Genomic DNA, 17053 nt, shown 5'->3' with positions numbered 1-17053 from the left:
GCAGATGGGTCTGCGGAAAGGGACCGGATGGAACCTCTGGATAGGCTCTGCGTGACAGTACCTCTGCGCGCACCGTAATTCACTGCAATATCAATTATAATATACTTGCTGTTACCAGAATTAAGAATCTCAATGAAAAATAAAGATCATTTTGAAGCAGTGCTCTGTATCCTTGCCAAAAGTAACACGGTTAAGTAGTTTAACAGATTCTTTACTGGCATAAGACAAAAAAACCTGTCCAAAGCAAAAAGCTGCTTTTAAAGGTAATTGATGATTAAGGTAATGACTATGTAAGATATAGTTTCAGAATAATGCTGTGAATGTAGGGTTTTTTTAAAAAAAAAAAAAAAACAACCAACCCAAACCAAAGCTTCTAAAACCCATACTCAGTTCAGTGTTGTTTTACTTTTTTATTATTTAAATACACCATACTAGAGCAAATGTCTCTGAAAATATCACAAATAAAAGATTTTTCTTCATTCAGCAAATTAGAAGTAGGTGAAAATTTCTACACAGTAGCTGCTATGAGCCTGACTTTTTTTTTTTTTCTTTTTTTTTCTTTTTTTTTTTTTTTGCCATGGGAAGTAGCAACATTAGGACAAAAACACTTACATGCATACATACATTGTATTTTACAGAGATACAATAAAAGTGTTTGTGATAGAATATCACAAAAGCCACATCTTTATCTCATGTTCAGTTTGATTGAAACACATTTCCTTACAACACTTAAATATACAAAGAGCAAATAGAATGTTGTTAAGGTAAAACACAGGGTACAAACTGGCCAGTGCCCTGCTAATTGTTAATGAGGGTAGAAAGCAGATTTCAATGCTTCTTTTAATTAGCTTCATTAGTCATCTTCCCCACCCGCCCCCCCCAAGATGTCCTCCGGTGGATCTTTTTTCATTTTCTCTACAGTCTCCCATTAGCCCAGGTTCATGGAGTCCTTAATGTTCATATTCAGTCATTTTAATACACCAATAAATGTGGGAAGGGCAATCAAGAATAAAGAAGGTGCAATGGCATGGAGCTGGCATTGATGCTAGCTACAAAGGTGACTTGTCTACTTGGAGACATGGGATCCATCTGTGATGAACAAAATTTGAGATGAAGGCACGCATTCTGCATTACTCTGACCTTTTAGCAGACCTGCAAGAAATAAAAATGGGTATCTTAGCTAGAATACTAGATTTGAGATAGGAAACTACAACATGACCGCTTTTGTCTTTTCCTTATTCGCTAATCTCTTTTTTATTAGATTACTTTCCAACTGTGACTTGATTACGGCTTTCTACACTATCCATTCACACTGCTAACGTTTCGACTTCAAATAGCAAAAAGCAAACATTCTCCGCAGATTCACTACCAAGAGGAGCAGACGGGGAGGGCGGGGGAAGAGAGAGACGACAACAATAAACAAGTGTACTTTCTGGTAACAAATCGTACAGTGAATCAGGTGGTTTTTCTGGGCCCCTTTTAAAAGGGAAGAAACATTATGCCATGCCTTTGAAGAAGCTAGTAATGTGATCTTGTAATTGGAAGAAATAGTGTGTAAAGCAAATAAGAAGTACAGCCAATATCCTCCCAAGGCGACTTTGGTTAATATGCTGCATTGCACAAGAGCTAAATATAGATATTTCAGGATTTTTCCCCCCCATTTAAAATTCCTCATCTGGTGTGTTAGTTAATGTTACATAAACATCTTAATGTATGAAGTCAAACATGTGCTTTCACACTGGTGTTAATGAATTGTGATAATTAAAAGTGTCTAACTCCATAAAAATCTAAACTTTCATGGATAAAATAGAAATGATCATCCATAGTCTTCAAATACAATCTGTTTGCAATTACCAAAATGAAATAATATATATTAGATTTTTATGGTTTTTAAATGACATTTTGCGCTTCCCAGGAAGTTCTTTTTTCACCCTTTCTCTAAGTTACTAAAAGCCTGAGGTCTATTAGTAACTGCAACCCCCCACTTTCAAGCTAATTAAAGTAGTAGAGGCTTGGAGGTTTAATTCCCCAGAGCTGAAGCTCAGTGTGAGAAAGGTAATTTGTCTGTCCAGAACAAAGATTAGGGAGCAGCCAGCAAGCATATTTAATAAATGAGCATCAAATATCTTCTACTATGGACACAGACAACACCAATTATGTAACTACACGGGAATTGTTGAGTGATATGTAAACCAGAAGATTTTTAAGATCTTCTCTGAGAGACGTAATCTAACTCATACTTTATTTAAAAGCAGAGAAGCTGAAGACAAGCGCTTGCTACGAACATTGCCAACCCGTGGAAAATTTACACTTTTAGTAGGTGGTGATACTGTTGCAAACGAGGAACACTACAGGAATACTACCACTACCAAAAAAAGCGTAGAGACTTCTCGACGCTACAGCCGCTTCGAATGAAACGCCGCACAGGACGTCCCAAACCAGCAGCTCCGCAGGCAAGCAGCACCCAGTTCAGAGAAAACAGAGTCTTTTTTCCAAACTACGCAGCAAGCGATGGGAAGTTACAGTTTACGCGTGCGAATTGCCTCAGGGAGGCAAAAGGCAGGAATAGCCAACATCGCTGCGTTTGCCTCCTCAGAAAGAAAAGCGAGTTTTGAAGCAAAGTTAGGCCATGCAAGCCTTTCTGCCCACACCCATCACCAACAGGTATTAACCTGTAAGCTATATTAAGACCACAGCGAGTTCATAACTGTCACCTTCGCATACGCAACAAAAATGGGTTTTAATGCTGGGAGTGCCTCAATCTCTTCAGTTCAGTAAAACCCCCCGTGAAAGGTCTGCCATGTCTATCATCTCTCGTGGCAGAACAACCTGGGGACTGATTGATTTTTAATGTTTAATAAAAAGTATCTGTTACAGCCAACTCTGTCACGCTGGAAGAACATTCTTATAGTCAGTGGCCCTGAAACACACAGTTTTCTGGAAAACATCTCTGATGTAAACATCTTTAGACTGTTAAAAAGCTAACATAGAAAACAGGGCTTTTTTGGCACCTGCCCCTGTAGCTTCCAAACTCCAGACTCCTGACAAACCTATGAATTATCAACTTGTCTCCTCAACCACATTTCAGTTTTCTGGGGGTGATGGAGGTGCTCCGCAATCCCCCTTTGAAAGCTGGTAGAACTTACACCATTTTCTAGAGAGATTATATTATAAAGAAAAAAAAAAACCTTCCAAACTCTAATCTCTCCCCCCAGCCTTCCCCCCAATACCTCTTCACCTGCCTCATCGATGCCTGTAGCAATGCAGTTAATAGTCAGTGACAGGAACTAATAAAAACCTGTTCTCACTATTTTCTCTGCATTTAGCTTCTACCAGGTGTCTACAGTCAGGAGGCTCTGCAAGCCCAGTCCAATTTTACTTCTCTTTTCCATGTTCTATGTTCCTCATCATGTCTACTGCTTTTATTGCAACTAAATCATTTTTATGTTTTGCTAAGGCATAGTAAGAAACTGATAAAACTAAATGACAATTTAGGCACCTATTTGAAGTTACATTAAACTTTACATTCGGAGAAGACAAGTGGATAAACCACTCTCTCAGAATGGTAAACCTTTTACTGCCGTGTATAAAGATGAATGGTTTTACCTATATTTTGACACGGGACACCTACAAATATTCATTTAACAGACTCACCACTAGCTAGTCTGTTATTACGGATTTGTTTCATTAAAATTCACAACAGTATAAATCTATGAATCTTTAACTGTATTTGTACTTCCTTGAGAGGAGGCTGCACATTCTTCTCCAATCTTAATTATCTTTGCTCTGCCTAACTACGTAGGACTTTTGTACTCAACTCTCTCATCACCTCGATTGACAAATTAAGTAAATAAAAAGGTCCATGTTTTATTTTGATGTAATTACATTCACTGTATAAGACTTGAAAGAATACTTAAAATTAATCAGTAAATTTATGCACAGGAAAAAAAAGCAAACACAGATATTGAAATGCAGCAATACAACAACAAAAAAAAATCATGGAAATTAAAAACCAGTTTGTGTTTTCTTGGCCATATTTCTCCACTAAGTAAAAGCACTAAAAAATATTCTGCACGTTACCGAACGGATCAGCCTAGCATTTGTCCCAGATTTTTTTAAGTCTTCCAAATTCCTATTTGCAGATAAATGTTATTTTTTGTGATCCTTACAGACATTAATGAAGTTCCTATTGTAAATCTATAAAGAATTACCAACTGAAGTGTGCACTTTTTGTTTCATTGCAATAACTCAGTGCTGTGTGATTGCCTGGGTTAATGATGAAAAAGTCAAATATACTATCAGAGCTGATGGAAAAATCTATCACCAATCTGAAATTAAAATTCATCTGTGGTCAATAAGATTTAATATCCATGCAAGTGGCGCTGTAAAGAGTAAATGAATCAATGTCATCAATACATAATCAGTATGAAATATGATGTGAATAAAATTATGTGCAAGAGTCATACATTCACTCTTTTCTGGACCAGGGTGGAATGAACAGTCTCTTAACTCAAGGTTGACAGTAATTGTTACAAATTAGGCACAGCAGTTATCAAAATGCACTCACTTGCATAGCTTTAGGACTTATTAAGGAGATTAAAATAGATCTAAAACTATCTAGTTTCAGAGTTACAGGACAACTGTTGATCAGAATTTTTTTTAGTCGTCGTCTTCTTCTCTGTATGATTTGTACAGTCATTATTTACTCATTTAGCTGGAAACCACGAGCTATCAACCACAGAGATACACAATCTCTAGTTGAGCTACTAGTGTTATGGAGCTATAAGGAAATAGCATTTTGGTTTTTAAATCTGAGTTATGACATACAAAACAGACAAGAAAATACTTCTGAAAAGCACCCCAGCATGCTTCCTCAACTGAAACCTTAATATTAAAGTGAAATACGCTGGTTCGGTTCAGGAACCTTCTCTTCACAAGACATTTATTTCCATATTAAAGGATCTAATTTTCCTCCCACAGAAACCTGCTCTTCTGTAGCCCTCAATTTCAAGATTATAGAATAAAATACTTTGTTAAGAATTTATACTAACGTACGCTCTCCATTTCGCTTTGTACATAAGGAGTTCAACAGCTGTACAGGTGCACATGCCCAAACCAAAATAAACTGACTCTCCCTATACGTCATATTTAAAAGGTTAGTATTTTCTCCCCATACCCCACGCCTACGTTATTTAAGGTAAGTTCAGTTACTTAAAGGCCTCCTTGCAGGAGTGGGGAATGTCCACTATTAGAATGAAAAGAAATTGATCTTCATTTAGCTCTAATAAAGCTTATTAGTAATTGTTGAGTATTCACCTTCTGGTCTGGCAGTAGTGGATTACTCTGAAGTGAATTCAAATGGCCATTGATGAGAGCTGTAGGTCTATCATGTTCACAAAATAAACTGCCATTGATGTAGTGAAACCGATCTCCGGGGACCAGGCGATTCCGGCAGGTAGAGCATGTAAAACACTGAAAAAGGAAAGAGGCAGCAAGTGAAACTACAGCACAAATTAAGCATGCTGCAGGTTTGGAAATTGCACTTCAGAGACTGCGAGTGCAGTTGAGATATGGAGCTGCCTGGTTTCCAGCACCTCCAAATATGGCATTAGTCTTACCTGTTGGGACTACGCAGTACATAACTCAAGTACAGTTTTACCGATTACGAGGGAACAAAGCTACACGCTAAGGGAAGCTTTATAATACATACTCGTATTTCTAGTTATGGCTTTGCATTTCATTCATAAGCAGATGCAGATTTTACACTGAAGAAGCACGGCAGTACTGATCGGCCACTGAAAAAAAAAACAAAAAAAAGACATAGAAAAAGCCCCTCACCTTAAGATGATATACGTTGCCCTGCGCCCGCATGACCAGCTCGCTAGCAGGAATGGACTGTCCACAGGCACTGCAAGCACCGCTGTTTCCAAATAACCTGAAACAGAGGTGATGATCATGAATAATTTAATACACGGGAGGCTCTAAGCATTTTTGCGCATCACTGCAATGGTTTATTACCCAACTGTTTTAGACTTCTGACGCCCGCCTTCCAACTTGCTTACGCGTCATAATATGTGTAACATAGCGTGTTTTTGTGTAACAACTGGTAGCTTCCCCCTACCCTGGATGTGGTTACAGGGGATTTAATCAGAAATATTGACTTACACCTCTAGAAACACAAACAATTCTGTACTACACACATTTTATCAGATTACTGGGTTCATCATAAAAAAAAGATACAATTCATGACTGGAGTTTAAATGCATTGTGTCCTTGAAATTATATGAAGAACTCTTTTGTACTTTAATCATATCTTGAGATATGAGTCATCAAAAGGGTTAAGAGGATTTGATTGTATATCTAAGAAGACATCATGCTCGGTGTATTGAAACTCCAGTAAACCTCCATCAGTGCAGAGTTTCCATTAGAAACTCTCTGCTATCCAGGTTGATATATAATGTGTATGGGTTAACCTTTTCAATCATGGTGTCAACACTTTAGATTTGCCTCTGCTCATCTCTTTCATCCTAACCTTCTCTCTCTCTTGATAATGAAATGCTTGCTCCAACTTCCCTCTATCTGCTCCTGAGTCCACAATTTAGATTACTTCATCTCTGCTAGCAACAAACTGAATGAAATTTCGATTTGAGCAGAAAGTAATTTACCGGGATCTGGACCCATTTGTCATCATATCTCTCTGGGTGTTTGCTGTATCACTGCAGTTTTCCTATGCAATCAAATGAGACCACAACATCTGCCATGGGGGGGGGGGGGGACACACACGCCATGGGGGAGGGGGGAAGAGGCAGAAGAGTGGTGAAGAAAAATATATACATAATTCTTCAAATCCATTTAAAGGCACAATGCATCGATTCAAAATACAATACCCTAATGATTATCGAGTTCTACTTTTACAGGCTGTGTTAGCTGGAATTAGAAAACCTTTATTTGCTTTTGCGTGCGTCTCTAATATACACAAATATTTATAAAGACTACCACAATCATTTCGCAGTAAAAAAGGAAACTGAACTAGCCAGCAGGGTCACAGACCCACTTTTCTGCACGATGTAAAACATAGTAATAGGATTTATAAATTAGCGTATTGGTGTCATAATAAATATTAATATTTGCATCTCCTTCCTGTCCAAATAAAGTCATAAAATTCTGTTTGTGTCAACCTAGGAGACACATTACAACAGAATACCCGTAATCTGAATGATTGCAGTGTGCCTCCGTATAAAAATAATTGCTTTGAATTTTCAGAATCTGAGCTTGCAGAGGAGGCTTGTCATGTTCAAACTACTAATTTGCTGTCGCCACTTTATTGAAAATAGCCTGTAAGTTGTTATTAAATGTATCGACTGAACGACAGAGAGAGTAGTAAAACTGCCCCTTAAGATGGCTTTTAATAGGAAGCTGAGAAACAAATTTTGCAGCAGCATCGATTTGAAGAGTTCAATCAAAACTCCATTTCAAAACTAATTAGTCTGAGATCCAGGACACATTGACACGGTCTTGCAGAATCACAGTGGGTACAAAGGCAAAGCTGAACTAATACATTGTCAGGACCTCCAGCCAAAGGGACTAAACTGTCTGGAAACTCAGGGTCCATTATTAGGGCATCTTCTAAATCAGGACCAGTTCCGAGTAGTTACATGATGTATCGAGGTTACTTCCAAAGCTTTACGATACACATTTTTCTTCCTCCATTGTTACCAGCAGTGAAGTTGGCACGTAGAAAAGGGGCACGGGAGGCACCGCAAGAGGTGGCGGCAAGGCTCTGTTACATTTCCAGAGCAAAGATTCAAAAATCTAGGGTAAAGGGGTGGCAACCGGCATCGCTGGGTAGGGTGGAGATGCACGGACGACGTTACTCGTCTGGGAGAATCTGAACCCGGCGAGCGGTCTCTCACAACCCCCCGTACAATTGCACCACCCAACCGAAAACACAGCTCTCGGAATGCTGATCTCATTGCGCTACTTGGCTTCATTAAGCATTCGCCCGCTCGTTCGTTATACAATTCTCTCTGACTAGAAGTGGTCGTACACCTTGAATGCCTGCAAATTCTAATAAATGGAGTCAAACTAATCCAGAGGCTTTCCACGCATCTTAGGTTTTCCCTCAGCATATTCCCAGAACAATTCTGTTTCGGGAAGTCACTTCAGCTGAATCTTCTGCTAAAAATCCTAAAAATTACTTGCAAAGTCAGAACACCTTTCCGCTGCTTTGTATTATTTACCAGGAAAATTAAGCTTATTTTTCCTTCTCTGCTGTTATGAATGGTTTTGTTCTGTAATGGCATTAACAGGAAAAAGGTTTTATCTTTTAAAAAAAAAAATGTTATTCCTCCTTACCAGTAAAGGAAGTCTTCCACAGTAACTATTCTTTACTGAAAAAGTTGTTTCACATGGTTTCTGAGAGGCTGGAGAGCTAATTATCTAACCAGGGGGACTGTCCAGGACAGTATTTGATTTAAAAGGCTTGAGGCTTTAGGTGCTCAATTAAGTAGCTATCGGTCTCAGACTGGACTTTAATGGGCTCTTTTCTCTTTAACTGCAGCAATGGGTAGAGATACCCCAGGTCAGGCTAATTAAAGCCAGGGGACTCTTTAATTGTGATGACAGAATTGGTTTCAGTTTCCTCTTTGGGTCCTCAGTCCAAGAAGGTCATTAATATTTCAACATTTGGGCAATGCAATCAATCACAAACATCAAGAGGTTCCCTATACAGACAAGGCAGCTCTTCTATGCTTAGCAGCATTTTACTGAGCCACCTTAAATTAACTACTGTGTGGTTTCAGCACAGCATTCCCCACACCCCCAAACACACAACCACTCCTGGATTTTTGGGGGGTGGCAGGGCGGCAGGGTGTTCAGAACTTTCACAAGAGTGGGAATGAAGGCAGCAAGAGATCTTTTTCAGCCCAGTTTCCCCACCTTGCTGCCCAAAATTCACTATCAGCAGAAACCCATCTCTAGCAACTTACACTAACAAAATAAGATTCCAGTTGTTTCCAAAATTGCGGAGACAGATTTAAGCGCTCTAGTTCTCACACAATACGGTGCACGTTTGCGCCCACAAATGTATATCCAAGCCCTAGCAAAGAGAAATGCACATCCAGACCTACTGATCCAGAAGCAATTGCTGTTTCTGTACATTCCCTATATTTAATCTAAATTCTGCACCAGCTATATTAAGTGTAACAAAGAAAGGCAACGCAGAAATTACGCCTGGAGCCAAGTCCATTAAAGGTACTTCAGAATAACTAGAGACCAAGCACCTTAAAAGCACCAGAAGCTATTGATACTTAAAAGGGGGGCTGTGCATAATGGCAAGTGCTGCATTAGAGAAGGGGAAGAAAAAAAAAAAAAAACCCAGCCAAATTACGCTTGGTTAATTCAGAGTAACAGATCTGCCCCCAAGTGAATTGGAGGCCTTGAATTAATTCTGTTATGACAAATCAAGATAAACGTTCCCCCTAAATTGCATGCGATTTAATTAATTTTTGAGATCCTGGTTTGTTTTTTTTTTTTCTTTTTTTTTTTCCTAGCTAATAGTTCACATGCTCCTGCGCTGTCATTGTGCTTGAGTGGGCAGACTTCAAAGTGATATTAAATAACCAACTATTAGATTTACCTAGCACGTCCTATTGGAAAAGTGCCATTTAATTACCTAGCCTGTTCAATTAAAGGGACAGCATTCCCTGAATATAGCAGCTCGCCGGCTGATTACCAGGGAAATGAACTCGCCGCTCCCCTCCCCGGCGCCCACTGCGGCTGCGGGCGGGTGAGGCGAGGCAAGGCGCCCCACGGCCGGGGCCCCACGCACCCCCCACGGCTGGGCTGCACCCACACTGCACCACCGGGAGGGGACACCCAGGGAGGGGCCGGGGGTGCTGCCCCTTTAAGAGGCTCCCGGGTAGCCCCCCCACCAATCCTCCCCTTCCCCACCACTCCCTGCTCTCTCATAGAGGCCAATTTTGTTAATTAAATGTTTTGTTTGCGACGCGGCTCTCATTCATTTCGGACACGTCATTCCGAGCAGATCTAAGCCAGGGACCAGATCTCATTAGATAAAACCTATCAGAACTAAGAGAAAATGGAGGAGACACTAATTAAAGCTTTTAATTGTGCGGATTCCCTGCCACGCTGCTGCTTTATCTGGCATCTCAAGGTTGGGAGGGCTGCGCTCTGCTCCCCTCGCCATGGGGAGGGAGGGGAAGGGACCAGGATTTTCACCTCCCTCTCTTTTCCCAGGAACCTTGGCCTTCAATGAAAGCTGTAGACCTGGAGTTCCACAGCTAATTTGTTGTCGGTTTTGGGGGGGAGGGAGGAAAAGGGGAGTGTTGTGTTGTTTAAACAACAACAAAAAAGCCCCACACTCATACAACCTCAGAGGGTTAAAAAAGCTCATTAATAAATGGCCCCGTGGTCTTGGCCCAGAGGAGTCAAGTCCCTTTCACCTGGCGCCTGCCGGGCTGATCAATCCTCCTTCTCATGTTAGTCGTCGTGTCTACGTGCCCCCGCGTCTCCGATTAAGAACCGTGCCCGTGGCTCTTGCCTGGGGAAGGGAATGTGTAGGGAAAGCCCTACAGAAAATTAAGAGGAGGGGGGGTGGTGGCATAGGGGAACCGGAGAGACTCGCTGCCAAATGGATGGCATCGCCCCCACAGCTAAACGAGGCCATTTCCAGCAAGGAAAGGCGAGGGCCTCGCTCACGCCAGCACAACCCAGGTGGACAGCTTGCAAAGTCCATTTCCAGCGGGAAAGCTCCAGGTTAACTCAGCACGGGCAGGGCCAGGCTGTCCTACCCCACCTTGAGCGTACGGTGTCCAGTTCAAGTTTCAGCAAGCATCTGTCAGAGTTATTTTTGCAAGTCAAATTACACAGATCTAAAGAGAAGTCAGGCGATGGAACAAGGAGATCAATTCAAACCCCTCATCTGATAAAGCATCCTATTCATAATCGCCTACATTAAAATAAACGAGTATTAATTTTTGGCAACACAAAACCAGAGGACTGCGATAAGCCTGCCTGAACTTGCCTCTGGGACACAGTGGACGCATCTTCTCTTTTTAATTAGTAGTAATCAGACATGAGGGTTGTTTGATGGTGTTGGTCGAGCGATGAATGCTTACTGTTCAGTGCATCTTAACAGTAGTGTCAATTTTTCCACTTCAAACGAGACTCTTTCCCTAACACCGTTCTGCTCTATTTAATTACAATTCTGCCAGGCTTAGGCTTGTTGCTTAGGACGATGACCGAAAAAGCACCATTAGAAACCCCTCCACGTGCTGATTTTCTAGCATTTCTCTCCAAAAACACCCCCAAAACTAGTGAAGCTAAGGCTCCGGTTCCTCAAAGGTCCCGAGGGCTGCGTTTCATCTACTTCACTGACCGAAGATGCAGCCATGTTATCAGGACAGAGGCTGCGCTGTCAGAGCGACCAAGTCTTAACTCCGTCCTTTTAGACGAAGGCGGTCTCCACGCGTACGCACACATTCGGTACAGGCCTCATCTTCCCAAAAAGAAGTCAAGTTTCACAACATAAGCAAACTTGTAACATTTTGTGGCTGATTATTGGGGGGGGAGGGAAGGGGAAACACTGCAGAAAGGAAGGAAAAAAGTGGAACTTTTTGGCTATCAGGGGGAAGAAAAACCTGGGTTAATTCTTGACATTTACTGTAAACAAGAAGCCAGAAGCATTTCAACAAAACAATTTGTTTCAACTAGGCATTTCTGTTATGCCGGGAAGGTACGGGGCTTTTCTGTTGTTTTTTTTAATTACTGAATGTTGAAATAGAACACCTCCTTGAAGCATTCATGTGCATCAGTCTATCAAACCATTTACTCAAATTAAATGTGTAATCCTTCAAAATGCCTCCTTTTAAATTAATGAGTTTAAGTAGCTTGAGTTCACCTGAAAAGATCGTATGGGCACCTGACCTCATGAATTCTTTCTATTAATTATATCGGAAACTCGTTGGAAGGGATACTCTGCGTAATCTTACTGTACCCCAACAGATGCAAGATTAACAGGGCTTAGTTCCCCCTACCCAAATCTGTGGCATTTAGAGCCAACAGCTTCAAAAAAAAAAAAAGAAATAAAGGGCAAGAGCATATCCCTCCTCTCCTGCCCCCTGCGTTTTCTGTACTGGAAGTTAAGAAAAATGTCGGTTCCAAGCTTCTCCCTAACAATGCAGAGACAAACATGATACCACTGGTTTTGGCTATAAGTAGAGTCGGTGGCCCTCCAACTGACGGTTAATCAGCTCTTTCACAAGGAGAGCAGAGAATGAGTCATTCTGTTTCCACTCAAAGGAGTTTAAAGGTGCTTATGTAAATATCATAATTAATCAGATACTAAAGCAGGCATTGCATTATTTAGCACCTCCGCCACAGCCTTATTTAAGCCCTATGATTTTAACATTTACCGTTCAGATATGCACACTTCTCCTTCAACACTACAACAAAGCAGATTAATTTAGCCTCTCTGATTGCTGTTTATTTTTAGTTAGGACTTGTTTTGTGCTGACAAACCACTTTAAAGTTACAGCCGTCGTTCCGCCCCCCCCCCCCCCCGCCTCCCCCCAACTCTTCCCTCCACTTGGCAGCCACAACTGTGCCCTGGGCTAGGCGCTAACATCCGTCTCCGCACCCCGCACGTCTCTCCGCTCCTGGTGAAGGAGCCATCCTGAGCCAGCCCACCCCACGCCACGGGCACCCACCCGCCAGAAATGAAAAATTAAGAAAAAAAAAAAAAGGGGGGGGGGGAGGGAAGGGGAGATGAAAGGCAGCGAGGAAAGAGGGTAAGCGTTCCCCGCCAGGGCGGCCGCTGCGTGCCGCCGGCGCCTCACCTGATGTAGTCGTTTCTGCAGAGGATCATGCCGCTCTTGGTGTAGCAGGAGGTGCCGATGTCCCCCAGCTGGGCCTGGCAGCAGGAGCACTTGAGGCAGCGGCTGTGCCAGTAGCTGTCCATGGCGTAGAGCAGGAAGCGGTCGGCGATCTTCCCCCCGCAGCCGGCGCACCTCTTCCACGAGAGGGAGCCCGCCGTCACCGGGGGCGGCTGCGAGCTGCCGCCGGGGTTCACCATGGCCTGGGCGAGAGACGGGCGGCGACGGGTCAGGGGGGACCCGGCACGGGGGGGGGACACGGCGCGGGGGGATGGGTGGGTGGGGGGCGCGGGGGGGGGGGGGGGGCACACGGGGCCGCGCAGCGGGCGAGGGGGCACAGCCACCACCCCACCGCCCCCCCAACCCCGCTCCGGGCTTGTGCAGCTGCAGCTTCACAAGTCGGGAACAGTCCCGGGGTTTGTTTTGCTTATGGAAAAAAAAAAAGTAGAAAAGTGTGTGAAGAGTAAAAAAAAAAAAAAAAAAAAAAAAAAGTTGTGAAACTGGTTTTTCAGTCTGGGAGAGGCTCGGGGCGGTACCGAGGGGCTCGGGACCGGCCGTCCGCACCTCGGGATTTTATAAATTTTTTAATTGTTATTATTATTATTTTGGAGAAATAAAAACACCCAGAGAAAACACTCCAGACTGAGGACACTGGCCCGAATAATAGATCATTGAACTTTGGACGCCTGTTAACTTCCTACACAAACACACTCAACTTTTGTCTCGCTAATCTGCCCTTGATCAGCAGTTTAAATGCTAAAGCTTTGTTACTCAAAAAAAAAAAAAAGTTTCCCGAGCGTAGGAAAGCAGCAGAATCACGAAGCGCACCGCTCTGCTGGAGTTACTCTGGCCGCCTCCAAAAGTGCTACCGAGGGCATTTTTCACTTTCTAATAAATGCTGTAACGCAAGCAGGACAACCGAGACATAATATAGGAATCAATTCATAAAGCTTACTCTAAACCGATTAATTTGTTGCCTTCAATCCAGAGCCCAATAAACTCCCGGTGTTCCTCCAGTCACTTATACTATAAAAAGATCAAGTTATTTACTGCCAATTAAGCAGCATGTTTTGTCTTTGTCCTTTGTAAGCCGTATGTGCTCATGCCGAGGCATCTGGCTATCTGCTCAGGACCTTCAGACTGATACCTCCCGAGCGGCGAGGACGAACTTTTCCTGACACTGGCCCAACTCGGCTGCAGGAGGAGGAGAACCCAGGCCGATTTTAAACACACATTTCCTCGGAAAGAGTACCTGGAGGTATGTCCAGTGACCGCACAATAAACCAGAAGAACTGCACCAATTAAGCTGTAACAAAAACCCCGAGACTTTGGAAAGAAAACCACTCTAAAAGCCATTAGCATTGCATTTATCCGAACGCATCATATACCTTTATGTAAATTGATTTCTGATGCATTTGTTCAAGGAATTGCCTTTTGTTACAGTTTCCAGCTACAGCCTAAATGAATCTGCATTTCCTGCTCCGAGTCTTTAAACCGTTTCCCTACGCTTTAAATCACTTCGAATTTCTTAACAGAAAGAAAGAGACTCCGTGCCACCACCTTAGCCCGTCTTTGTCGAAGGCAAATATATATAAATATGAAACGGGAAACGTTATGCTGAGAAAACCATCCAGTAACCCCATTAAGCTAAAGCTCTTAAGGACAAGCAATACCTTAATGCTGATTAAATCTAAAAAGATGAATCAAGAGGACTGACCAGAAAGTGACTCCCTTGATAACTAAGGACGGGCCCTCATCAAGTTTCACGTAGAGGTGGGGGGGGGGGGGGGGGGGGGGGGGGGGGGCGAAAAAAAGCTTTTAACTTAAATAGGCTTACTCTAGTAATTACACAGCCAAGCAATTTAGGTCCTGGGATAGGAGTCAGTGAAATAGAAAGCAGAGCTGGAAGCTAGAGGCAAAATACCCCCGCCCCCCCCCCCCCCTTAACAGCGTCTCTGGTGTTTTTTTAATGGAGACCAAGGGAGGGACAAGCCGAGAGCTGGCAATTTGTAGTACAAAAATGGATGCTTAATTCATGTCTTGGTTTTAATTAGGTGATTCACCGGATTTCTCCTGGATTGAAACAAAAGACCGTGTGGGGGGCAGGAAGGGAATTGGAGAGGAGAAAAATAGAGAGCTCACTTTGATCTTTTCTGCCACTGTTTCAGAATAGTGTTTACTACGGGGGAAGCGGGTGCCCCGGCCCCCCGGTCCCCCCGTTCGGAGCCGAGGCAGGCAAAGCCCCTTCGCGGCGGCAGCTGGAAAGGGGGGGGGGGGGAAAGGGAAGCCGCCCCGAGCAGCGGCCGCCGCGGCCGCCAGGCTTTGTAGGCGGGGGCCGCCACAACGCCCGGCTCCGGCGGCTCCCCCCGCTCCCGGGGCCGGGGCCGCTCCGCGCCCCTCCGCCGCGGCGGGCAGCGCGGGAGGCCGGCGGGGCCGGGCCGGGGCGGCGGGGCGCGGGCGGCCGCACACGCGTACGCTGGGAAATAAGGGGTCGTTACCGGCACTTCTTACCTGCTTCCCCTCTATATTGCAAAAAGGCCGGGGAGCAACGTCGCTCGGGGTGCCTGAGGAGGTCTCCTTGCAAAGAAACAAAAACACAGCGCTCGCCCTCTCTCTGGCTTTCGGGAGCGCTGGAGGGAAGCCCCCCGCCCGGCAAGGGGCAGCCCAGGCTGGAAAAATATAGATATTGCTATGAGAGGCGTCTGCCTGGGTCCTTCCTCCAGCTCCCGCTTCCCCGGAGGGGAGCTGCAGAGCTCAGTCCCCGCCGCCGAGCTGCACACGCAGGGCGCCGCCGCCGCTCGCTGCTGCAATCGCCGGGTAAGTTTGGCAATGTGGCTTCACTTTGTACCGCTTCCCCCCCGCCCCCCCCCCCCAACCACCACCTCCGCCCCCTTCTCTGGGCTGTGGTGGCTCCCGAGCCTCCCGCCGAGCGGCGCGGAGCGGAGCGGGGCCGGGCGCGGAGGAGAGGGCGAGAAGCGGCGAGTTTGAGAGGGGCCGGGCGCGGAGCTGCTGCCGGGGATCCTGAGGCGGTGGCAGGACGCGGGAGGAGGCCCCTCTGCTGCGTGTGTGTGTGCGTGTGAGTGTGCGAGCGTGTGTGTGTGTGCGTGCGGGTGTGCGCCCCGCTGCCCCTCACACATGTGTTACTGACAGAGCAGAATCCCAACTACACTCCGGCTCGGCTCCGCCGTCAGCCCGACGCAGCCAATCCGCCCCCGGCTTGTTCAGGCGGAATAATAAAACCTGCCAATCGCCGAGAAGACAAAGGAATGAGTGAAAGGGGAGGAAGGAAAAAAAAAAACCACACCAAAAAATGAGAGAAAGGGAGGGGGCGAGGAGGAGGAGGAGGGGAATGGAGAGGAAGGAGGGAGTCAGGTGGGCAGCGGTGGCCGCGCCGCCCGGGCGCTGAGGGGAGGTGCGCGGCCGGCCGTTAGGGCGCCGCCCGCCGCGCTCCGCTCCCGGCCACCAGTTGAGAAACTTGGCGGCTCAGGGCCGTCCCGCCTGTCCCCCACCCCCGGCCGCCCCCCGAGCCCTTCCCGCTGCTGGGCGCGTCGCCCCGTCCCCGCCGCCCTCCTGGCGCTCCCCCGGGGCCGCGCACCCCGGTCCTCAGGGCGGGCGGGCGCGTCCCTTCCCTCACGGCCGTGTCGAGCCGCCGAATTTTAAACGTTTCCCCCGGTGAAAGCGTCGGGGATCCGCGTCCGGATCCGGCCCGCTATTATTAGCACCCTGTAAAGGTTTAAAAGGGTTAAACTGCCGCAATTGGCTGGCAGTTGGCAGCGCGGCTTGTCGTTTGAGAAGACAACTGCATTTCTGAGGAAGAAGCCCAAGGATGAGGGCAAATCAGAAGAAGTAATATTCAGTAGGGACACTTAAAACTGGAAAAAAAAAAAAAAATTATTAATTGCACATTTTTGAGGCCTAAGCATGGAACATGGGATAAGGAAAAGTACAGCACCATGTAGCTAAAAATGACCCTTGAAATAATAAGAATATATATAAACATGCCATAATTAGTGGGTGTTTTCCCCGTGAACAGTTATTCCTGCAAGTGGCGGGGATTTGCCCAGCTGCTGGAATAGGCTCTCGCCCGGTATCGCCTCACACCCGGCAGATGCACGCACGCCTCTGTCACGCAGCGTACGCAAGCGTGCTTCACCGAGCGC

The 17053-nt window shown here is 45.2% G+C and overlaps 1 protein-coding gene across 1 annotated transcript; it reads right to left on the bottom strand.

Moving 5' to 3' along the window:
* Positions 1-395: 395 nt before the first annotated feature.
* LMO4 (LIM domain only 4) lies at positions 396-16046 on the bottom strand. The gene is made up of 5 exons (XM_075098079.1): positions 15405-16046; positions 12858-13096; positions 5839-5935; positions 5317-5472; positions 396-1152 (listed from the first exon to the last, which is right to left on the bottom strand). Exons 2-5 carry the CDS (start codon positions 13091-13093, stop codon positions 1144-1146), a joined length of 498 nt encoding a protein of 165 aa, XP_074954180.1. The 5' UTR covers positions 13094-13096; positions 15405-16046; the 3' UTR covers positions 396-1143.
* Positions 16047-17053: the final 1007 nt, after the last annotated feature.

The sequence above is a fragment of the Phalacrocorax aristotelis genome, chromosome 6 (genome assembly GCF_949628215.1).
Source record: "Phalacrocorax aristotelis chromosome 6, bGulAri2.1, whole genome shotgun sequence".
In the NCBI taxonomy this organism is placed as follows: Eukaryota; Metazoa; Chordata; class Aves; order Suliformes; family Phalacrocoracidae; genus Phalacrocorax; species Phalacrocorax aristotelis.
This window is presented reverse-complemented; position numbering and strand designations above follow the sequence as displayed.